This window comes from Cherax quadricarinatus, chromosome 62, assembly GCF_038502225.1.
Source record: "Cherax quadricarinatus isolate ZL_2023a chromosome 62, ASM3850222v1, whole genome shotgun sequence".
Lineage (NCBI taxonomy): Eukaryota > Metazoa > Arthropoda > Malacostraca > Decapoda > Parastacidae > Cherax > Cherax quadricarinatus.
In genome coordinates this window covers 19522619-19549711 of record NC_091353.1, presented here as the reverse complement: position 1 = coordinate 19549711, position 27093 = coordinate 19522619, and the positions used below count along the sequence as shown (strand labels likewise).

The following is a 27093-nucleotide window of genomic DNA, read 5'->3' as shown; positions in this document are numbered from 1 at the left end:
AGACAGTGACACAACACAACATTAGTGAGACAGTGACACAACATTACTGAGGCAGTGACACAACACAACATTAGTGAGACAGTGACACAACACAACATTACTGAGACAGTGACACAACATTACTGAGACAGTGACACAACACAACATTAGTGAGACAGTGACACAACACAACATTACTGAGACAGTGACACAACATTACTGAGACAGTGACACAACACAACATTACTGAGGCAGTGACACAACACAACATTACTGAGGCAGTGACACAACACAACATTACTGAGACAGTGACACAAGATTACTGAGACAGTGACACAACACAACATTACTGAGACAGTGACACAACATTACTGAGACAGTGACACAACACAACATTACTGAGACAGTGACACAACATTACTGAGACAGTGACACAACATTACTGAGACAGTGACACAACACAACATTACTGAGGCAGTGACACAACACAACATTACTGAGGCAGTGACACAACACAACGTTACTGAGACAGTGACACAACACAACATTACTGAGGCAGTGACACAACACAACATTACTGAGACAGTGACACAACACAACATTACTGAGACAGTGACACAACACAACATTACTGAGACAGTGACACAACATTACTGAGACAGTGACACAACATTACTGAGACAGTGACACAACACAACATTACTGAGACAGTGACACAACACAACATTACTGAGACAATGACACAACACAACATTACTGAGACAGTGACACAACACAACATTACTGAGACAGTGACACAACACAACATTACTGAGACAGTGACACAACATAACATTACTGAGACAGTGACACAACACAACATTACTGGGACAGTGACACAACACAACATTACTGAGACAGTGACACAACACAACATTACTGAGACAGTGACACAACATTACTGAGACAGTGACACAACATTACTGAGACAGTGACACAACACAACATTACTGAGACAGTGACACAACACAACATTACTGAGACAGTGACACAACATTACTGAGACAGTGACACAACACAACATTACTGAGACAGTGACACAACACAACATTACTGAGACAGTGACACAACATTACTGAGACAGTGACACAACACAACATTACTGAGACAGTGACACAACACAACATTACTGAGACAGTGACACAACACAACATTACTGAGACAGTGACACAACACAACATTACTGAGACAGTGACACAACATTACTGAGACAGTGACACAACACAACATTACTGAGACAGTGACACAACACAACATTACTGAGACAGTGACACAACATAACTGAGACAGTGACACAACACAACATTACTGAGACAGTGACACAACACAACATTACTGAGACAGTGACACAACATTACTGAGACAGTGACACAACACAACATTACTGAGACAGTGACACAACATTACTGAGACAGTGACACAACACAACATTACTGAGACAGTGACACAACACAACATTACTGAGACAGTGACACAACACAACATTACTGAGACAGTGACACAACACAACATTACTGAGACAGTGACACAACACAACATTACTGAGACAATGACACAACACAACATTACTGAGACAGTGACACAACATTACTGAGACAGTGACACAACACAACATTACTGAGACAGTGACACAACACAACATTACTGAGACAGTGACACAACACAACATTACAGAGACAGTGACACAACACAACATTACTGAGACAGTGACACAACACAACATTACTGAGACAATGACACAACACAACATTACTGAGACAGTGACACAACATTACTGAGACAGTGACACAACACAACATTACTGAGACAGTGACACAACACAACATTACTGAGACAGTGACACAACACAACATTACTGAGACAGTGACACAACACAACATTACTGAGACAGTGACACAACATTACTGAGACAGTGACACAACACAACATTACTGAGACAGTGACACAACATTACTGAGACAGTGACACAACACAACATTACTGAGACAGTGACACAACACAACATTACTGAGACAGTGACACAACACAACATTACTGAGACAGTGACACAACACAACATTACTGAGACAGTGACACAACACAACATTACTGAGACAGTGACACAACACAACATTGCTGAGACAGTGACACAACACAACATTACTGAGACAGTGACACAACATTACTGAGACAGTGACACAACACAACATTACTGAGACAGTGACACAACACAACATTACTGAGACAGTGACACAACACAGACAGTGACACAACACAACATTACTGAGACAGTGACACAACACAACATTACTGAGACAGTGACACAACACAACATTACTGAGGCAGTGACACAACACAACATTACTGAGACAGTGACACAACATTACTGAGACAGTGACACAACATTACTGAGACAGTGACGCAACACAACATTACTGAGACAGTGACACAACACAACATTACTGAGACAGTGACACAACACAACATTACTGAGACAGTGACACAACACAACATTACTGAGACAGTGACACAACACAACATTACTGAGACAGTGACACAACACAACATTACTGAGACAGTGACACAACACAACATTACTGAGACAGTGACACAACACAACATTACTGAGACAGTGACACAACACAACATTACTGAGACAGTGACACAACACAACATTACTGAGACAGTGACACAACACAACATTACTGAGACAGTGACACAACACAACATTACTGAGACAGTGACACAACACAACATTACTGAGACAGTGACACAACACAACATTACTGAGACAGTGACACAACACAACATTACTGAGACAGTGACACAACACAACATTACTGAGACAGTGACACAACACAACATTACTGAGACAATGACACAACACAACATTACTGAGACAGTGACACAACATTACTGAGACAGTGACACAACACAACATTACTGAGACAGTGACACAACACAACATTACTGAGACAGTGACACAACACAACATTACTGAGACAGTGACACAACATTACTGAGACAGTGACACAACACAACATTACTGAGACAGTGACACAACACAACATTACTGAGACAGTGACACAACATTACTGAGACAGTGACACAACACAACATTACTGAGACAGTGACACAACACAACATTACTGAGACAGTGACACAACACAACATTACTGAGACAGTGACACAACACAACATTACTGAGACAGTGACACAACACAACATTACTGAGACAGTGACACAACACAACATTACTGAGGCAGTGACACAACACAACATTACTGAGACAGTGACACAACATTACTGAGACAGTGACACAACATTACTGAGACAGTGACACAACATTACTGAGACAGTGACACAACACAACATTACTGAGACAGTGACACAACACAACATTACTGAGACAGTGACACAACACAACATTACTGAGACAGTGACACAACACAACATTACTGAGACAGTGACACAACACAACATTACTGAGACAGTGACACAACACAACATTACTGAGACAGTGACACAACATTACTGAGACAGTGACACAACACAACATTACTGAGACAGTGACACAACACAACATTACTGAGACAGTGACACAACACAACATTACTGAGACAGTGACACAACACAACATTACTGAGACAGTGACACAACACAACATTACTGAGACAGTGACACAACACAACATTACTGAGACAGTGACACAACACAACATTACTGAGACAGTGACACAACACAACATTACTGAGACAGTGACACAACACAACATTACTGAGACAGTGACACAACACAACATTACTGAGACAGTGACACAACAACATTACTGAGACAGTGACACAACATTACTGAGACAGTGACACAACACAACATTACTGAGACAGTGACACAACACAACATTACTGAGACAGTGACACAACACAACATTACTGAGACAGTGACACAACACAACATTACTGAGACAGTGACACAACACAACATTACTGAGACAGTGACACAACACAACATTACTGAGACAGTGACACAACACAACATTACTGAGACAGTGACACAACACAACATTACTGAGACAGTGACACAACACAACATTACTGAGACAGTGACACAACACTGAGACATTACTGAGACAGTGACACAACACAACATTACTGAGACAGTGACACAACACAACATTACTGAGACAGTGACACAACACAACATTACTGAGACAGTGACACAACACAACATTACTGAGACAGTGACACAACACAACATTACTGAGACAATGACACAACACAACATTACTGAGACAGTGACACAACATTACTGAGACAGTGACACAACACAACATTACTGAGACAGTGACACAACACAACATTACTGAGACAGTGACACAACACAACATTACTGAGACAGTGACACAACACAACATTACTGAGACAGTGACACAACACAACATTACTGAGACAGTGACACAACACAACATTACTGAGACAGTGACACAACACAACATTACTGAGACAGTGACACAACACAACATTACTGAGACAGTGACACAACAACATTACTGAGACAGTGACACAACACAACATTACTGAGACAGTGACACAACACTGAGACAGTGACACAACACAACATTACTGAGACAGTGACACAACATTACTGAGACAGTGACACAACACAACATTACTGAGACAGTGACACAACACAACATTACTGAGACAGTGACACAACATTACTGAGACAGTGACACAACACAACATTACTGAGACAGTGACACAACACAACATTACTGAGACAGTGACACAACATTACTGAGACAGTGACACAACATTACTGAGACAGTGACACAACACAACATTACTGAGACAGTGACACAACACAACATTACTGAGACAGTGACACAACACAACATTACTGAGACAGTGACACAACACAACATTACTGAGACAGTGACACAACACAACATTACTGAGACAGTGACACAACACAACATTACTGAGACAGTGACACAACACAACATTACTGAGACAATGACACAACACAACATTACTGAGACAGTGACACAACACAACATTACTGAGACAGTGACACAACACAACATTACTGAGACAATGACACAACACAACATTACTGAGACAGTGACACAACACAACATTACTGAGACAGTGACACAACATTACTGAGACAGTGACACAACACAACATTACTGAGACAGTGACACAACACAACATTACTGAGACAGTGACACAACACAACATTACTGAGACAGTGACACAACACAACATTACTGAGACAGTGACACAACACAACATTACTGAGACAGTGACACAACACAACATTACTGAGACAGTGACACAACACAACATTACTGAGACAGTGACACAACACAACATTACTGAGACAGTGACACAACATTACTGAGACAGTGACACAACACAACATTACTGAGACAGTGACACAACACAACATTACTGAGACAGTGACACAACACAACATTACTGAGACAGTGACACAACATTACTGAGACAGTGACACAACACAACATTACTGAGACAGTGACACAACACAACATTACTGAGACAGTGACACAACACAGACAGTTTACTGAGACAGTGACACAACACAACATTACTGAGACAGTGACACAACACAACATTACTGAGACAGTGACACAACACAACATTACTGAGACAGTGACACAACATTACTGAGACAGTGACACAACATTACTGAGACAGTGACACAACACAACATTACTGAGACAATGACACAACACAACATTACTGAGACAGTGACACAACACAACATTACTGAGACAGTGACACAACACAACATTACTGAGACAGTGACACAACACAACATTACTGAGACAGTGACACAACACAACATTACTGAGACAGTGACACAACACAACATTACTGAGACAGTGACACAACACAACATTACTGAGACAATGACACAACACAACATTACTGAGACAGTGACACAACACAACATTACTGAGACAGTGACACAACACAACATTACTGAGACAGTGACACAACACAACATTACTGAGACAGTGACACAACACAACATTACTGAGACAGTGACACAACATTACTGAGACAGTGACACAACACAACATTACTGAGACAGTGACACAACACAACATTACTGAGGCAGTGACACAACACAACATTACTGAGACAGTGACACAACATTACTGAGACAGTGACACAACATTACTGAGACAGTGACACAACACAACATTACTGAGACAGTGACACAACACAACATTACTGAGACAGTGACACAACACAACATTACTGAGACAGTGACACAACACAACATTACTGAGACAGTGACACAACACAACATTACTGAGACAGTGACACAACACAACATTACTGAGACAGTGACACAACATTACTGAGACAGTGACACAACATTACTGAGACAATGACACAACACAACATTACTGAGACAGTGACACAACACAACATTACTGAGACAGTGACACAACACAACATTACTGAGACAGTGACACAACACAACATTACTGAGACAGTGACACAACACAACATTACTGAGACAGTGACACAACACAACATTACTGAGACAGTGACACAACAAAGACCAGGTGCAAGAGTGACCTGGTGTGACCTACCTCAGCTGCCGTGGGCCTGAACTCAGGGTCACGCTGCAGGAGGTCACGGACCAGTTGCTTGAACCCTGGAGAGTAGTTACCTTTGATTGGTGCGAACTGACCCTATATGTGGGAGAAACTGAGCTATTAGTACTGGCTTACTACCTATTATTATTATTATTATTAATATTATTATTATTATTATTATTATTATTATTATTATGATAGTGCTGTAGTACTAGGACTTACCTTCATAATCTTGTTAACAAGTGCTGGCAGGTTAGATCCGTCAAAGGTCTTCTGTAAACAAGCCATCTCGTAGAGTATACAACCCAGGGCCCAGATGTCACTCTTCTCTCCGTACTCCTTCCCTTCACACTGGTGGTATGAGTCTTAGTGAGGTACAGGTAGGTAGTGTGAGTCTTAGTGAGGTACAGGTAGGTAGTGCAAGTCTTAATTCAATTCAAATTCAAATTCAAATTCAAAGTTTATTCTCTATAAGGATTACAATGCTGAGTTTACAGAAATTTGGTTATTGTGTGGTTTACATGTAGTAAAATAGTTATTACAGAGTGTACCACTAGAACGCTTAGCATGGCTAGGCATTTCGGGCAGACTTAGTTTTATTCTTAATTGTAAAATATTACAAATTATGAGGTAAGTTGGTATTATGGCTAAGTGACTAAATACTAGTTTGTGAGTTTAGCAATGTGAATGCTTTTGTTTTGGCACAGTACATAGTTTCAGTATTGGAGTATCACAGGATTCATTATTTTAAGATTGAGATTAATATTTCTGTTTATGGTCAAATGAGTGAGTGAGTGTAAGTGTGAACCACCAGGTGGTATTCGTGTAGTTAGTTGACGTGAGGTACAGGTGGGTAGTGTGAGTCTTAGTGAAGTACAGGTGGGTAGTGTGAGTCTTAGTGAGGTACAGGTGGGTAGTGTGAGTCTTAGTGAGGTACAGGTGGGTAGTGTGAGTCTTAGTGAAGTACAGGTGGGTAGTGTGAGTCTTAGTGAGGTACAGGTGGGTAGTGTGAGTCTTAGTGAAGTACAGGTAGGTAGTGTGAGTCTTAGTGAGGTACAGGTGGGTAGTGTGAGTCTTAGTGGGGTACAGGTAGGTAGTGTGAGTCTTAGTGAAGTACAGGTAGGTAGTGCGAGTCTTAGTGAGGTACAGGTGGGTAGTGTGAGTCTTAGTGAAGTACAGGTAGGTAGTGTGAGTCTTAGTGAGGTACAGGTAGGTAGTGTGAGTCTTAGTGAGGTACAGGTGGGTAGTGCGAGTCTTAGTGAGGTACAGGTAGGTAGTGTGAGTCTTAGTGAGGTACAGGTAGGTAGTGTGAGTCTTAGTGAGGTACAGGTGGGTAGTGCGAGTCTTAGTGAGGTACAGGTGGGTAGTGCGAGTCTTAGTGAGGTACAGGTAGGTAGTGTGAGTCTTAGTGAGGTACAGGTGGGTAGTGCGAGTCTTAGTGAGGTACAGGTAGGTAGTGTGAGTCTTAGTGAAGTACAGGTAGGTAGTGTGAGTCTTAGTGAGGTACAGGTGGGTAGTGTGAGTCTTAGTGAGGTACAGGTGGGTAGTGTGAGTCTTAGTGAAGTACAGGTGGGTAGTGTGAGTCTTAGTGAGGTACAGGTAGGTAGTGCGAGTCTTAGTGAGGTACAGGTAGGTAGTATGAGTCTTAGTGAGGTACAGGTGGGTAGTGAGTCTTAGTGAGGTACAGGTAGGTAGTGTGAGTCTTAGTGAGGTACAGGTAGGTAGTGTGAGTCTTAGTGAGGTACAGGTGGGTAGTGCGAGTCTTAGTGAGGTACAGGTGGGTAGTGTGAGTCTTAGTGAGGTACAGGAGGGTAGTGCGAGTCTTAGTGAGGTACAGGTGGGTAGTGTGAGTCTTAGTGAGGTACAGGCGGGTAGTGTGAGTCTTAGTGAGGTACAGGTAGGTAGTGCGAGTCTTAGTGAGGTACAGGTGGGTAGTGTGAGTCTTAGTGAAGTACAGGTGGGTAGTGTGAGTCTTAGTGAGGTACAGGTGGGTAGTGTGAGTCTTAGTGAGGTACAGGTGGGTAGTGTGAGTCTTAGTGAGGTACAGGTAGGTAGTGTGAGTCTTAGTGAGGTACAGGTAGGTAGTGTGAGTCTTAGTGAGGTACAGGTAGGTAGTGTGAGTCTTAGTGATGTACAGGTAGGTAGTGTGAGTCTTAGTGAGTTACAGGTGGGTAGTGCGAGTCTTAGTGAGGTACAGGTAGGTAGTGTGAGTCTTAGTGAGGTACAGGTGGGTAGTGTGAGTCTTAGTGAGGTACAGGTAGGTAGTGTGAGTCTTAGTGAGGTACAGGTAGGTAGTGTGAGTCTTAGTGAGGTACAGGTAGGTAGTGTGAGTCTTAGTGATGTACAGGTAGGTAGTGTGAGTCTTAGTGAGTTACAGGTGGGTAGTGCGAGTCTTAGTGAGGTACAGGTAGGTAGTGTGAGTCTTAGTGAGGTACAGGTACGTAGTGATTCTTAGTGAGGTACAGGTAGGTAGTGTGAGTCTTAGTGAGGTACAGGTAGGTAGTGTGAGTCTTAGTGAGGTACAGGTAGGTAGTGTGAGTCTTAGTGATGTACAGGTAGGTAGTGTGAGTCTTAGTGAGTTACAGGTGGGTAGTGCGAGTCTTAGTGAGGTACAGGTAGGTACTGTGAGTCTTAGTGAGGTACAGGTAGGTAGTGTGAGTCTTAGTGAGGTACAGGTAGGTAGTGTGAGTCTTAGTGAGGTACAGGTAGGTACTGTGAGTCTTAGTGAGGTACAGGTAGGTAGTGTGAGTCTTAGTGAGGTACAGGTAGGTAGTGTGAGTCTTAGTGAGGTACAGGTAGGTACTGTGAGTCTTAGTGAGGTACAGGTAGGTAGTGTGAGTCTTAGTGAGGTACAGGTAGGTAGTGTGAGTCTTAGTGAGGTACAGGTAGGTACTGTGAGTCTTAGTGAGGTACAGGTAGGTAGTGTGAGTCTTCGTGAGGTACAGGTAGGTAGTGTGAGTCTTAGTGAGGTACAGGTACGTAGTGAGTCTTAGTGAGGTACAGGTAGGTACTGTGAGTCTTAGTGAGGTACAGGTAGGTAGTGTGAGTCTTAGTGAGGTACAGGTAGGTAGTGTGAGTCTTAGTGAGGTACAGGTAGGTACTGTGAGTCTTAGTGAGGTACAGGTAGGTAGTGTGAGTCTTAGTGAGGTACAGGTAGGTAGTGTGAGTCTTAGTGAGGTACAGGTAGGTACTGTGAGTCTTAGTGAGGTACAGGTAGGTAGTGTGAGTCTTAGTGAGGTACAGGTAGGTAGTGTGAGTCTTAGTGAGGTACAGGTAGGTACTGTGAGTCTTAGTGAGGTACAGGTAGGTAGTGTGAGTCTTAGTGAGGTACAGGTAGGTAGTGTGAGTCTTAGTGAGGTACAGGTACGTAGTGAGTCTTAGTGAGGTACAGGTAGGTACTGTGAGTCTTAGTGAGGTACAGGTAGGTAGTGTGAGTCTTAGTGAGGTACAGGTGGGTAGTGTGAGTCTTAGTGAGGTACAGGTAGGTAGCGTGAGTCTTAGTGAGGTACAGGTAGGTAGTGTGAGTCTTAGTGAGGTACAGGTAGGTAGTGTGAGTCTTAGTGAGGTACAGGTAGGTAGTGTGAGTCTTAGTGAGGTACAGGTGGGTAGTGAGTCTTAGTGAGGTACAGGTAGGTAGTGCGAGTCTTAGTGAGGTACAGGTGGGTAGTGAGTCTTAGTGAGGTACAGGTAGGTAGTGTGAGTCTTAGTGAGGTACAGGTAGATAGTGAGAGTCTTAGTGAGGTACAGGTACGTAGTGTGAGTCTTAGTGAGGTACAGGTAGGTAGTGTGAGTCTTAGTGAGGTACAGGTAGGTAGTGTGAGTCTTAGTGAGGTACAGGTAGGTAGTGTGAGTCTTAGTGAGGTACAGGTAGGTAGTGTGAGTCTTAGTGAGGTACAGGTAGGTAGTGAGTCTTAGTAGGTACAGGTACGTAGTGAGTCAGTGAGGTACGTAGTAGTGTGAGTCTTAGTGAGGTACAGGTAGGTAGTGTGAGTCTTAGTGAGGTACAGGTAGGTAGTGAGAGTCTTAGAGTACAGGTTAGTGAGTCTTAGTGAGGTACAGGTAGTGTGAGTCTTAGTGAGGTACAGGTAGGTAGTGTGAGTCTTAGTGAGGTACAGGTGGGTAGTGTGAGTCTTAGTGAGGTACAGGTGGGTAGTGAGTCTTAGTGAGGTACAGGTAGGTAGTGTGAGTCTTAGTGAGGTACAGGTAGGTAGTGTGAGTCTTAGTGAGGTACAGGTGGGTAGTGTGAGTCATACTGACGTACAGGTGGGTAGTGTGAGTCTTAGTGAGGTACAGGTACGTAGTGAGTCTTAGTGAGGTACAGGTAGGTACTGTGAGTCTTAGTGAGTTACAGGTAGGTAGTGTGAGTCTTAGTGAGGTACAGGTGGGTAGTGTGATTCATACTGACGTACAGGTAGGTAGTGTGAGTCTTAGTGAGGTACAGGTGGGTAGTGAGTCTTAGTGAGGTACAGGTAGGTAGCGTGAGTCTTAGTGAGGTACAGGTACGTAGTGAGTCTTAGTGAGGTACAGGTAGGTAGTGTGAGTCTTAGTGAGGTACAGGTGGGTAGTGTGAGTCATACTGACGTACAGGTGGGTAGTGTGAGTCTTAGTGAGGTACAGGTACGTAGTGAGTCTTAGTGAGGTACAGGTAGGTACTGTGAGTCTTAGTGAGGTACAGGTAGGTAGTGTGAGTCTTAGTGAGGTACAGGTGGGTAGTGTGAGTCTTAGTGAGGTACAGGTAGATAGTGTGAGTCTTAGTGAGGTACAGGTAGGTAGCGTGAGTCTTAGTGAGGTACAGGTAGGTAGTGTGAGTCTTAGTGAGGTACAGGTAGGTAGTGTGAGTCTTAGTGAGGTACAGCTAGGTAGTGTGAGTCTTAGTGAGGTACAGGTAGGTAGTGTGAGTCTTAGTGAGGTACAGGTAGGTAGTGTGAGTCTTAGTGAGGTACAGGTAGGTAGTGTGAGTCTTAGTGAGGTACAGGTAGGGTAGTCGTGAGTCTTAGTGAGGTACAGGTAGATAGTGTGAGTCTTAGTGAGGTACAGCTAGGTAGTGTGAGTCTTAGTGAGGTACAGGTAGGTAGTGTGAGTCTTAGTGAGGTACAGGTAGGTAGTGTGAGTCTTAGTGAGGTACAGGTGGGTAGCGTGAGTCTTAGTGAGGTACAGGTAGATAGTGTGAGTCTTAGTGAGGTACAGGTAGGTAGTGTGAGTCTTAGTGAGGTACAGGTAGGTAGTGTGAGTCTTAGTGAGGTACAGGTAGGTAGTGTGAGTCTTAGTGAGGTACAGCTAGGTAGTGTGAGTCTTAGTGAGGTACAGGTAGGTAGTGTGAGTCTTAGTGAGGTACAGGTAGGTAGTGTGAGTCTTAGTGAGGTACAGGTGGGTAGCGTGAGTCTTAGTGAGGTACAGGTAGGTAGTGTGAGTCTTAGTGAGGTACAGGTAGGTAGTGTGAGTCTTAGTGAGGTACAGCTAGGTAGTGTGAGTCTTAGTGAGGTACAGGTAGGTAGTGTGAGTCTTAGTGAGGTACAGGTAGGTAGTGTGAGTCTTAGTGAGGTACAGGTGGGTAGCGTGAGTCTTAGTGAGGTACAGGTAGGTAGTGTTAGTCTTAGTGAGGTACAGGTAGGTAGTGTGAGTCTTAGTGAGGTACAGGTGGGTAGCGAGTCTTAGTGAGGTACAGGTAGGTACTGTGAGTCTTAGTGAGGCAGAGGTAGGTAGTGTTAGTCTTAGTGAGGTACAGGTAGGTACTGTGAGTCTTAGTGAGGCAGAGGTAGGTGGTGTGAGTCTTAGTGAGGTACAGGTGGGTAGCGAGTCTTAGTGAGGTACAGGTAGGTACTGTGAGTCTTAGTGAGGCAGAGGTAGGTAGTGTTAGTCTTAGTGAGGTACAGGTAGGTAGTGTGAGTCTTAGTGAGGTACAGGTGGGTAGCGAGTCTTAGTGAGGTACAGGTAGGTACTGTGAGTCTTAGTGAGGCAGAGGTAGGTAGTGTTAGTCTTAGTGAGGCAGAGGTAGGTAGTGTTAGTCTTAGTGAGGTACAGTTGGGTAGTGAGTCTCAGTGAGGTACAGGTAGGTAGTGCGAGTCTTAGTGAGGCAGAGGTAGGTGGTGTGAGTCTTAGTGAGGTACAGTTGGGTAGTGAGTCTCAGTGAGGTACAGGTGGGTAGTGTGAGTCTTAGTGAGGTACAGGTAGGTAGTGAGAGTCTTAGTGAGGTACAGGTGGGTAGTGTGAGTCTTAGTGAGGTACAGGTGGGCAGTGTGAGTCTTACCGAGGTACAGGTAGGTAGTGTGAGTCTTAGTGAGGTACAGGTAGGCAGTGTAAGTCTTAGTGAGGTACAGGTGGGTAGTGCGAGTCTTAGTGAGGTGCAGGTGGGTAGTGTGAGTCTTAGTGAGGTACAGGTAGGTAGTGTGAGTCTTAGTGAGGTGCAGGTGGGTAGTGTGAGTCTTAGTGAGGTACAGGTAGGTAGTGTGAGTCTTAGTGAGGTACAGGTAGGTAGTGTGAGTCTTAGTGAGGTGCAGGTGGGTAGTGTGAGTCTTAGTAAGGTACAGGTAGGTACTGTGAGTCTTAGTGAGGAACAGGTAGGTAGTGTGAGCCTTAGTGAGGTACAGGTAGGTAGTTTGAGTCTTAGTGAGGTACAGGTAGGAAGTGTGAGTCTTAGTGAGGTACAGATAGAGTCTTAGTGAGGTACAGGAGGGTAGTGTGAGTCTTAGTGAGGTACAGGTAGGTAGTATGAGTCTTAGTGAGGTACAGGTAGGTAGTGAGAGTCAGTAAGGGTAGTGAGGAGCGCTGGAGATCAGAGAACAGGACCACTCACCATCCAGCAGCACCACTCACAATCCAGCAGGACCAGTCACCATCCAGAAGGACCACTCACCATCCAGCAGGACCACTCACAATCTAGCAGCACCACTCACAATCCAACAAGACCAGTCACCATCCAGAAGGACCACTCACCATCAAGAAGGACTACTCACAATATAGCAGCAACACTCACAATCCAACAGGACCAGTCACCATCCAGCAGAATCACTCACCATTCAGCAGGACCACTCACCATCCAGCAGGACCACTCACCATCTAGCAGAACCACTCACCATTCAGCAGGACCACTCACCATCCAGCAGGACCACTCACCATCCAGCACCACCACTCACCGTTCAGGAGGACCACTCACCATCCAGCAGCACCACACACCATCCAGGAGGACCACTCACCATCCAGCAGAACCACTCACCATCCAGCAGGACCACTCACCAACCAGCAGGGCCACTCACCATCCAGCACCACCACTAACGAACCAGCAGAACCACTCACCATCCAGCTGCACCACTCACCATCCAGCAGGACCACTCACCAGGTGAAATCACAGATCTAGAGAGTGTACAGAGATCCTTTACTGCACGTATAAGTTCTGTCAAGCACCTTAACTACTGGGAACGCTTGGAAGCACTTGACTTGTACTCGTTGGAACGCAGGAGGGAGAAAATCTTGGAAGGAATGGTCCCAAATCTGCACACAGAAATCACTCCCTACGAAAGTAAAAGACTGGGCAGGCGATGCAAAATGCCCCCAATAGTAAGTAGGGGCGCCATTGGTACACTAAGGGAAAACACCATAAGTGTCCGGGGCCCAAAACTGTTCAACAGCCTCCCATCAAGCATTAGGGGAATTGCCAATAAACCCCTGGCTGCCTTCAAGAGAGAGCTGGACAGATACCTAAAGTCAGTGCCGGATCAGCCGGGCTGTGGCTCGTACGTTGGACTGCGTGTGGCCAGCAGTAACAGCCTAGTTGATCAGGCCCTGATCCATCGGGAGGCCTGGTCATGGACTGGGCCGCGGGGGCGTTGATCCCCGGAATAACCTCCGGGTAACCATCCAGCAGGACCACTCACCATCCAGCAGCACCACTCACCATCCAGCAAAACCAATCACCATCCAGCAGAACCACTCACCAACCAATAGCACCACTCACCACCCAGCAGGACCACCCACCATCCAGCTGGACCACTCACCATCCAGCATGACCACCCACCATCCAGCTGGACCACTCACCATCCAGCATGACCACTCACCATCCAGTAGCACCAGTCACCACCCAGCAAGACCACTCACCATCCAGCAGGACCATTCACCATCCAGTTGAACCACTCACAATCCAACAGGACCACTCACCATGCAGCAGCACCAGTCACCACCCAGCAAGACCACTCACCATCCAGCAGCACCACTCACCATCCAGTAGGGCCACTCACCATCCAGCAGCCCCCGCCACCATCCAGCAAACCCACTCACCATCCAGCAGCACCATTCACCATCCAGCACGACCACTCACCATCCAGCAGCACCACTCACCATCCAGCACGACCACTCACCATCCAGCAAGACCACTCACAATCCAGCAGCGCCACTCATCATCCAACAGGACCCCACCCGTCCAGCAGGACCACTCACCATCCAGCAGGATCGCTCACCATCCAGCAAAACTATTCACCATCCAGCAGCACCACTCACCATCCAATAGGACCACTCAACATCCAGCATGGCCACTCATCATCCAGCAGAACCACTCACCATCCAGCAAAACCAATCACCATCCAGCAGAACCACTCACCATCCAATAGCACCACTCACCATCCAGCAGGATCACTCACCATCCAGCATGACCACTCACCATTGAGCAAAACCAATCACCATCCAGCAGAACCACTCACCATCCAATAGCACCACTCACCACTCAGCAGGATCACTCACCATCCAGCATGACCACTCATCATCCAACAGGACCCCACCCATCCAGCAGGACCACTCACCATCCAGCAGAACCATTCACCATCCAGCAGAACCACTCACCATCCAGCGGAACCACTCACCATCCAGCAGGACCACTCACCATCCAGCAGGACCACTCACCATCTAGCAGAACCACTCGCTATCCAGCAAGACCACTCACCATCCAGCAGGACTACTCACCATTCAGCAAAACCACTCACCATCCAGCAGCACCACTCACCCTCCAACAGGACAACTCACCATCCAAAAGCACCACTCACCATCCAGCAGGACCACTCACCATCCAGCAGGACCACTCACCATAAAGCAGGACCACTCACAATCCAGCAGCGCCACTCATCATCCAACAGGACCCCAACCATCCAGCAGGACCACTCACCATCCAGGAGGACAACTCACCATCCAGCAGGAAAACTCACGATCCAGCAGAACCACTCACCATCCAGCAGAACCACTCACCATCCAGCAGAACAACTTACCATCCAGCACGACCACTCACAATCCAGCAGGACCACTCACCATCTAGCAGAACCACTCACCGTTCAGCACGACCAATCACCATCCAGCAGAAAAACTCACCATCCAGCAGAACCACTCACCATCCAGCACCACCACTCACCGTTCAGGAGGACCACTCACCATCGAGCAGCACCACACGCCATCCAGCAGGACCACTCGCCATCCAGCAGCACCACTCACAATCCAGCAGGACTAGTCACCATCCAGCAGGACCACTCACAATCCAATAGGACCAGCCACCATCCAGCAGGACCGCTCACCATCCAGCAGCACCACTCACAATCCAATAGGACCAGTCACCATCAAGCAGCACCGCTCACCATCCAGCAGCACCACTCACAATCCAACAGGAAAAGTCACCATCCAGCAAGACCACTCACCATCCAGCAGCAGCACTCACAATCCAACAGGACCAGTCACCATCCAGCAGGACCGCTCACCATCCAGCAGCACCACGCACAATCCAACAGGACCAATCACCATCCAGCAGGACCACTGACCATCCAGCAGCACCACTCACAATCCAACACGACCAGTCACCATGCAGCAGCACCACTCACCATCCAGCAGCACCACTCACAATCCAACAGGACCAGTCACAATCCAGAAGGACCACTCACCATCCAGCAGGACCACTCACCATCCAGCAGCACCACTCACCATCCAGCAGCACCACTCACAATCCAACAGGACCAGTCACCATCCAGCAGGACCACTTACCATCCAGCAGGACCACTCACAATCTAGCAGCCCCACTCACAATCCAACAGCACCCGTCACCATCCAGCAGAACCACTCACCATCCAGCAAAACTACTCACCATCCAGCAGCACCACTCACCATCTAATAGGATCACTCAACATCCAGCACAGCCACTCACCATCCAGCAGCACCACTCACCATCCAGCAAAACCAATCACCGTCCAGGAGAACCACTCACCATCCAATACCACCACTCACCACCCAGCAGGATCACTCACCATCCAGCATGACCACTCACCATACAGCAGAACCACTCACCATCCAGCAGCACCACTCACAATCCAACAGGACCAGTCACCATCCAGCAGGACCACTCACCATCAAGCAGGACAACTCACAATATAGCAGCACCACTCACAATCCAACAGGACCAGTCACCATCCAGCAGAACCACTCACCATCCAGCAGGACCACTCACCATCCAGCAGGACAACTCACCATCTAGCAGAACCACTCACCGTTCAGCAGGACCACTCACCATCCAGCAGGACCACTCACCATCCAGCACCACCACTCACCGTTCAGGAGGACCACTCACCATCCAGAAGCACCACACACCATCCAGGAGGACCATTCACCATCCAGCAGGACCACTCACCATCCAGCAGGACCACTCACCAACCAGCAGGGCCACAAATCATCCAGCAGCACCACACACCATGCAGCAGGACCACTTACCATCCAGCAGGACCACTCACCATCCAGAACCACCACTCACGAACCAGCAGAACCACTCACCATCCAGCTGCACCACTCACCATCCAGAAGGACCACTCACCATCCAGCAGGACCACTCACCATCCAGCAGGACCACTCACCATTCAGCAGAACCACTCACCATCCAGCAGAACTACTCACCATCCAGCAGGACCACTCACCAACCAGCAGGACCACTCACCATCCAGCAGCACCACTCACCATCCAGCAAAACCAATCACCATCCAATAGCACCACTCACCACCCAGCAGGACCACCCACCATCCAGCTGGACCATTCACCATCCAGCAGGACCACTCACCAACTAGCAGAACCACTCACCATCCAGTAGCACCAGTCACCACCCACCAAGACCACTCACCATCCAGCAGGACCACTCACCATCCAGTTGAACCACTCTCAGTCCAACAGGACCACTCACCATCCAGCAGCACCACACACCATCCAGGAGGACCATTCACCATCCAGCAGGACCACTCACCAACCAGCAGGGCCACAAATCATCCAGCAGCACCACACACCATGCAGCAGGACCACTTACCATCCAGCAGGACCACTCACCATCCAGAACCACCACTCACGAACCAGCAGAACCACTCACCATCCAGCTGCACCACTCACCATCCAGCAGGACCACTCACCATCCAGCAGGACCACTCACCATCCAGCAGGACCACTCACCATTCAGCAGAACCACTCACCATCCAGCAGGACTACTCACCATCCAGCAGGACCACTCACCAACCAGCAGGACCACTCACCATCCAGCAGCACCACTCACCATCCAGCAAAACCAATCACCATCCAATAGCACCACTCACCACCCAGCAGGACCACCCACCATCCAGCTGGACCATTCACCATCCAGCAGGACCACTCACCAACTAGCAGAACCACTCACCATCCAGTAGCACCAGTCACCACCCACCAAGACCACTCACCATCCAGCAGGACCACTCACCATCCAGTTGAACCACTCTCAGTCCAACAGGACCACTCACCATCCAGCAGGACCACTCACCATCCAGCAGGACCACTCACCATCCAGCAGGACCATTCACCATCCAGCAGAACCACTCACCATCCAGCAGAACCACTCACCATCCAGAAGAACTACTCATCATCCAGGAGGACCACTCACCATCCAGCAGGACCACTCACCATCTAGCAGAACCACTCACTATCCAGCAGGACCACTCACCATCCAGCAGGACTACTCAACATCCAGCATTGCCACTCACCATCCAGCAGCCCCCTGACCATCCAGCAAAACCACTCACCATCCAGCAGCACCACTCACCATCCAACAGGGCCACTCACCATCCAACAGGACCAATGACGATCCAACAGGACCCCCAACATCCAGCAAGACCACTCACAATCCAGCAGGACCACTCACCATCCAGCAGGACCACTCACCATCCAGCAGAACCACTCGCCATCCAGCAGAACCACTAACCATCCAGCAGAACCACTCACCATCCAGCAGGACCACTTACCATCCAGCAGGACCACTCACCATCTAGCAGAACCACTCACGGTTCAGCAGGACCACTCACCATCCAGCAGAACCACTCACCATCCAGCAGGGCCACTCACCATCCAGCACCACTACTCACCGTTCAGGAGGACCACTCACTATCCAGCAGCTCCACACACCATCCACAAGGACCACTCACCATCCAGCAGAACCACTCACCATCCAGCAGGACCACTCACCAACCAGCAGGACCACTCACCATCCAGCAGCACCACACACCATCGAGCAGGACCACTCACCATCCAGCAGGTCCACTCACCATCCAGCAGGACCACTCACCAACTAGCAGAACCACTCACCATCAAGCAGAACCACTCACCATCCATCAGGACCACTCACCATCCAGCAGCACCACTCACCATCCAGCAGGACCAATCACCATTCAGCAGAACTACTCACCATCCAGCAGGACTACTCAACATCCAGCATTGCCACTCACTATCCAGCAAAACCACTCACCATCCAGCAGCACCACTCACTTTCCAACAGGACCACTCACCATCCAGAAGCACCACTCACCATCCAACAGGACCACTCACCATCCAGCAGGACCACTTACCATCCAGCAGGACCACTCACCATCCAGGAGAACCACTCACCATCCAGGAGAACCACTCACCATCCAGCAGAACCACTCACCATCCAGCAGGACCACTCACCATCCAGCAGGACCACTCACCATCTAGCAGAACCACTCACCGTTCAGCAGGACCACTCACCATCCAGCAGAACCACTCACCATCCAGCAGGACCACTCACCATCCAGCACCACCACTCACCGTTCTGGAGGTCCACTCACCATCCAGCAGCACCACTCACCATCCAGGAGGACCACTCACCATTCAGCAGGACCACTCACCATCCAGCAAGACCACTCACCAACCAGCAGGGCCACTTATCATCCATCAGCACCACACACCATGCAGCAGGACCACTCACCATCCAGCAGGAACACTCACCATCCAGCACCACCACTCGCGAACCAGCAGAACCACTCACCATCCAGCAGCACCACTCACCATCCAGCAGGACCACTCACCATTCAGCAGGACCACTCACCATCCAGCAGCACCACTCACCATCCAGCACCACCACTCACCGTTCAGCAGGACCACTCACCATCCAGCAGCACCACTCACCATCCAGCCCCACCACTCACGAACCAGTAGAACCACTCACCATCCAGCACCACCACTCACCGTTCAGCAGGACCACTCACCATCCAGCAGCACCACTCACCATCCAGCACCACCACTCACGAACCAGCAGCACCACTCACCATCCAGCACCACCACTCACCGTTCAGCAGAACCACTCACCATCCAGCATCACCACTCACCATCCAGCAGCACCACTCACCATCCAGCAGCACCACTCACCATCCAGCAGCACCGCTCATCATCCAGCACCACCACTCACCGTTCAGCAGGACCACTCACCATCCAGCAGCAACACTCACCATCCAGCACCACCACTCATCATCCAGCACCACCACTCACCATCCAGCACCACCACTCACCATCCAGCAGCACCACTCACCATCCAGCAGCACCGCTCATCATCCAGCACCACCACTCACCGTTCAGCAGGACCACTCACCATCCAGCACCACCACTCACCATCCAGCAGCACCGCTCATCATCCAGCACCACCACTCACGGTTCAGCAGGACCACTCATCATCCAGCAGCACCGCTCATCATCCAGCAGCACCGCTCATCATCCAGCACCACCACTCACCGTTCAGCAGGACCACTCATCATCCAGCACCACCACTCACCGTGGAAATATAAACACAAATGCAGTATAATGTGATCCTTTATTGACAACGTTTCACCCACACAGTGGGCTTTTTCAAGTCACACACAGATCTACCTGGGGTTGGAAGGTACGGGAGTATTTATAACATAGCTGAACCATGGAAATAAATGGTATAAAATACCGACACAATGGCAATATAAACACAAATGCAGTATGATGTGATCCTTTATTGACTACGTTTCGCCCACACAGTGGGCTTTTTCAAGTCACAAACAGAACTACCTGGGGTGGAAGGAACGCGAGTATTTATAGTCCGGCTGAGGTCAGGTGAAGAATGCTGCATCTGATGATGTACCGAGTTGGGTTGTAGAGTCTAAAAACTTGGGTAGCTTGGAAAGGAGACTGGACAAGTTTGTGAGCAGACCTTCTACAGTGTTCTCATGTGGGATAGCGATGAAGGAGTTTCTTGGCAAGTGGTTCAGCTATGTTATAGAAGCCACTATTCTGGTTGAAGTTGTCGGATATAGAAATAAGTGATGATTCCAGGATTCTTCGGTATTGAGTGTTGTCTTCTGTGGCGATAAGTCTTGAGTTTCTGTAGTTTATCAAGTGGTTGTGTGAATTACGGTGTTGTACGCAGGCATTCCTTGTGTCGTCAGACCTGCTTGCGTATTGGTGTTCTGAAATACGTGTTTGGAGGTCCCTTGATGTTTCGCCCACGTATAACTTGTTGCATTCATTACAAGGGATTATGTATACCCCTGCAGAGGATGGAGGCTTGTCCTGCCTACTACTGGTGATGTCCTTGATGGTCGTGGTTGTGGAGGTAGATACTTGGAATGATGTTTTGGCAAAGATGTTGGAAACATGTTTGGCAATGGAGTTGGTGGGAAGGACTATGTATCTCTTCTCGGCAGTGTCTTCTCTGGGTGTGTTGAAGATGTTTAGTGCTCGCCGTCTGCAGTCTCTGATGAAGTGACGAGGATAGTGGAGTTTGGAAAATACTTGTTCAATTATAGTGCATTCTTCCTCAAGGAACTCGTTGCTGCAGATTCTGAGTGCACGCAGGAAGAAGCCTATAATTACACCACGTTTGGTTTTGGTGTCGTGGTGAGAGTAGAAGTGGAGAAGATCGTTTTGGTTGGTGGGTTTTCGATAGACTTTAAAACGAAGTTCGTGGTCAGCTTTGCAGAGTAGAACATCAAGGAAAGGAAGAGTGTTGTCGACCTCTTCTTCAAGTGTGAACTGGATTGAAGGCTCGACCTGGTTGAGCTTGTCTTGGAGAGCTTGAACGTTGAAGCGTTTAGGAGTTATGAGGAGAATGTCGTCAACATAACGGAGCCAGGTGACAGACGAAGGAATAATGGTGGAGAAACGTTCGGCTTCTAGATGTTCCATGTATAGGTTCGCCAGGACTGCACTGAGTGGCGAACCCATGGGTAGTCCAAAAGTCTGCTGAAAGAGGTGATTTTCAAAAGAGAAACACGTAAAGCCAACACATAGTTCAACCAGGTCGATGAAATCGCTGGCTGGAATGGGAAGATCAAGTGAATCGTCAATTTTCTTGCGCAAGAGATCGATGGCTTGTTTAGTAGGTACTTTAGTGAATAGGGAAGTCACGTCAAGGCTGGAAAGTTTCTTGTTCCTGATGTTGATGTTGCGAATGCGATTGAGAAGATCACCTGAGTGTTTGAGATGTGCTGGACTGATAGTGCCCAAGAGTTTCGAGAGGTGTTTGGCGAGAATTCCTGAGAGCTGGTGGGGAGCACTGCCTATTCCCGAGGATATGGGCCTCAGTGGGATACCATCAGATGCAGCATTCTTCACCTGACCTCAGCCGGACTATAAATACTCGCGTTCCTTCCACCCCAGGTAGTTCTGTTTGTGACTTGAAAAAGCCCACTGTGTGGGCGAAACGTAGTCAATAAAGGATCACATTATACTGCATTTGTGTTTATATTGCCATTGTGTCGGTATTTTATACCATTTATTTCCATCGTGTCAAACACTGCAGTAGAAATGGATCCTTCACACAGAGAATACCTGGACCTTCTTCTAAAAGCTTACTCACTTCGCAACAGACACAATTTTCTTCGTGACTGCATCCAAGAAATGGTCTTACCAAGATCTACTCCTCCTCAAATTGCCAACATCAAACCACCTTTCTCCGCTACAGCTCGGACCTACCTTGAAGAGTGTGCAGATGACTTAAACAATGCTACAAAGGAAGCTTTTCTCCAAGCCAGAACACTAGGCACAACACTCCGGGGCAACATGAACAGACGCACCGCCGAAATCATTCGCAGCAGAGTTACCACAGCGAATGTTCAACAGAAGATCAGACTTACTAGGAAACTACAAACACTCTGCGATAATAGTAATTGGAAAAGTTTAGGAAGACCTGAAATTATTCAAAATCTTTCATCTCGTCCACTGTCAACCACAGAAACTGAAGCCCTCAGCTTAGGTCTCAAATTCGCAACAGGAATTACGAAACCAAAACAAGACCTCAATTTCATCGCCAAAAACTACAGACACAATGACTCCGACTTCCAAAAAGGCTATCTACAAGGCATCATCTCAGCAGCCATCTCAACACGCAGCTCCCCAGTCATACCCCGACGTTACATCAATGCACTCAAAGGTTTAGCAGAAGACACGACCATCAGGGTCACCACCGCTGATAAAGGAGGTGGTGTTGTTATCATGAACACTGACGATTACAGGAACAAAATGCTCAATCTACTTAATGACCCAGATACCTACAAACCTCTCACAACTAACCAAGTGGACAACCTTACTAAAACTTTTCTTCAAAGGACTCGCCGCATTCTGAGGAGCTCAGAACAAGGGAAGAAACTTCTGCACACCATGCCCAGCAACCCCAGACCTGCCAGAATGTACGGCCTGCCAAAGACTCACAAGCCTGGTATCCCACTGAGGCCCATATCCTCGGGAATAGGCAGTGCTCCCCACCAGCTCTCAGGAATTCTCGCCAAACACCTCTCGAAACTCTTGGGCACTATCAGTCCAGCACATCTCAAACACTCAGGTGATCTTCTCAATCGCATTCGCAACATCAACATCAGGAACAAGAAACTTTCCAGCCTTGACGTGACTTCCCTATTCACTAAAGTACCTACTAAACAAGCCATCGATCTCTTGCGCAAGAAAATTGACGATTCACTTGATCTTCCCATTCCAGCCAGCGATTTCATCGACCTGGTTGAACTATGTGTTGGCTTTACGTGTTTCTCTTTTGAAAATCACCTCTTTCAGCAGACTTTTGGACTACCCATGGGTTCGCCACTCAGTGCAGTCCTGGCGAACCTATACATGGAACATCTAGAAGCCGAACGTTTCTCCACCATTATTCCTTCGTCTGTCACCTGGCTCCGTTATGTTGACGACATTCTCCTCATAACTCCTAAACGCTTCAACGTTCAAGCTCTCCAAGACAAGCTCAACCAGGTCGAGCCTTCAATCCAGTTCACACTTGAAGAAGAGGTCGACAACACTCTTCCTTTCCTTGATGTTCTACTCTGCAAAGCTGACCACGAACTTCGTTTTAAAGTCTATCGAAAACCCACCAACCAAAACGATCTTCTCCACTTCTACTCTCACCACGACACCAAAACCAAACGTGGTGTAATTATAGGCTTCTTCCTGCGTGCACTCAGAATCTGCAGCAACGAGTTCCTTGAGGAAGAATGCACTATAATTGAACAAGTATTTTCCAAACTCCACTATCCTCGTCACTTCATCAGAGACTGCAGACGGCGAGCACTAAACATCTTCAACACACCCAGAGAAGACACTGCCGAGAAGAGATACATAGTCCTTCCCACCAACTCCATTGCCAAACATGTTTCCAACATCTTTGCCAAAACATCATTCCAAGTATCTACCTCCACAACCACGACCATCAAGGACATCACCAGTAGTAGGCAGGACAAGCCTCCATCCTCTGCAGGGGTATACATAATCCCTTGTAATGACTGCAACAAGTTATACGTGGGCGAAACATCAAGGGACCTCCAAACACGTATTTCAGAACACCAATACGCAAGCAGGTCTGACGACACAAGGAATGCCTGCGTACAACACCGTAATTCACACAACCACTTGATAAACTACAGAAACTCAAGACTTATCGCCACAGAAGACAACACTCAATACCGAAGAATCCTGGAATCATCACTTATTTCTATATCCGACAACTTCAACCAGAATAGTGGCTTCTATAACATAGCTGAACCACTTGCCAAGAAACTCCTTCATCGCTATCCCACATGAGAACACTGTAGAAGGTCTGCTCACAAACTTGTCCAGTCTCCTTTCCAAGCTACCCAAGTTTTTAGACTCTACAACCCAACTCGGTACATCATCAGATGCAGCATTCTTCACCTGACCTCAGCCGGACTATAAATACTCGCGTTCCTTCCACCCCAGGTAGTTCTGTTTGTGACTTGAAAAAGCCCACTGTGTGGGCGAAACGTAGTCAATAAAGGATCACATTATACTGCATTTGTGTTTATATTGCCATAGCTGAACCACTCGCCAAGAAACTTCTTCATCGCTATCCCACATAAGAACATAGAACACTGCAGAAGGTCTACTCACAACTTGTCCAATACCCCAGCCAAGCTACCCAAGACTCTATAACTCCACCCGGTAGATCATCAGATGCAGCATTCTCCACCTGACCTCAACATTCCGAACTATAAATACCCCCGTACCTTCCAACCCCAGGTAGATCCATGTGTGACTTGAAAAAGCCCATTGTGTGGGTGAAACGTTGTCAATAAAGGATCACATTATACTGCATTTGTGTTTATATTTCCATTGTGTCGGTATTTTATACCATTTATTTCCACCACCACTCACCGTTCAGCAGGACCACTCACCATCCAGCAGCACCGCTCATCATCCAGCACCACCACTCACCGTTCAGCAGGACCACTCACCATCCAGCAGCAACACTCACCATCCAGCAGCACCGCTCATCATCCAGCACCACCACTCACCGTTCAGCAGGACCACTCACCATCCAGCAGCACCGCTCATCATCCAGCAGCACCACTCACCGTTCAGCAGGACCACTCACCATCTCTGGACTGATGTAGTATGGTGTACCAAGCACAGTATGGGCGTGGGCTGAGCGAGTGTTCATCATCTTGCTAATACCAAAGTCACCAACCTTGACCACACCTTGCTTCGTCAGGAAGATGTTGGCTGTCTTCAGGTCCCTGTAGGAGACGTCAGAAGCAGTGAGGGAGGGAGGGAGGGAGGGAGGGAGGGAGGGAGGGAGGGAGGGAGGGAGGGAGGGAGGGAGGGAGGGAGGGAGGGAGGGAGAGAGGGAGGGAGGGGGAGGGAGGGAGGGAGGGAGGGGGAGGGAGGGAGGGAGGGAGGGAGGGAGGGAGGGAGGGAGGGAGGGAGGGAGGGAGGGAGGGAGGGAGGGAGGGAGGGAGGGAGAGAGAGAGAGAGAGAGAGAGAGAGAGAGAGAGAGAGAGAGAGAGAGAGAGAGGGGGGGGGAGGGACGAGTGAGAAAGGAAGGGAAGTAATGAAAGGAGTAAATGAGTGATTCAGAAGACTCCAAGAATCACTTGGAGTAACTAACAGGTAATTACAATAATAACTACTACAGGAAAACTAAGATATTATCACAAATACAGTGATATAACTCACAGGATTATTATTATTATTGATTATAAGAATATTAGACTGGCGAAGCATTGCAGTAGGCCTACTGGCCCACTCTAGGCACGTCATTATCAGATTCACCTCTTCGCACTCATATATATTTTATCTGCGCTATATGAATCCTATCCAAGCTATTAGATTCAGTTACCTCACTTGACACATTGTTCCACTCATCTAAAACTCTACTGCCAAGCCAATATTTTCATATATCCTTTCAAAATCTAAATATATCCAACTTGAATTCATTATTTTGGGTTCTTTATTGATTAAATATCCTCAGCAATATATTATATCTCCCTTATTTATGCATTTTACACTTGTAAAGTTCAATTATATCTTCTCTCTGTCTGCATGTCTCAGAAGAGTGGACGTTCAAGGCTCCCTATACAATGGATTAATTTTTTCATCCCTCTCTGTTCTCCAGTTAATTTTCATTCATTCTGTAGTACGGAGACCACTGTACACCACTGTACCAGTGGTGTACAGTGCTGTGGTATGATCTCTGGAGTCCTGGTATCTACACTACTTCCTATTAATCTGCTAGCTTCATTATATAAGCCAAGACACTGCCGTCTCACCTTTATATTTATACTTACTCCCAAATCTTCACTTTATTCATGATCAAGTTCTACACAGTGTTATTTTAGTCTATAAATGCCATTGTTATTGTCACTCCTGTGGATTAG

At 47.4% G+C, this 27093-nt stretch overlaps 1 protein-coding gene across 1 annotated transcript in view; it reads right to left on the bottom strand.

Moving 5' to 3' along the window:
• LOC128702475 (serine/threonine-protein kinase Nek8-like) overlaps positions 1–27093 on the bottom strand; it is a 138276-nt gene that overhangs the window by 87085 nt on the left and 24098 nt on the right. The window contains exons 5-7 of the mRNA XM_070098523.1: positions 25812–25953; positions 6860–6988; positions 6632–6733 (exon numbers count right to left, since the gene is read on the bottom strand). Coding sequence (XP_069954624.1) covers positions 6632–6733; positions 6860–6988; positions 25812–25953 — 373 coding nt within the window. The remainder of the gene's footprint in view (positions 1–6631; positions 6734–6859; positions 6989–25811; positions 25954–27093) is intronic.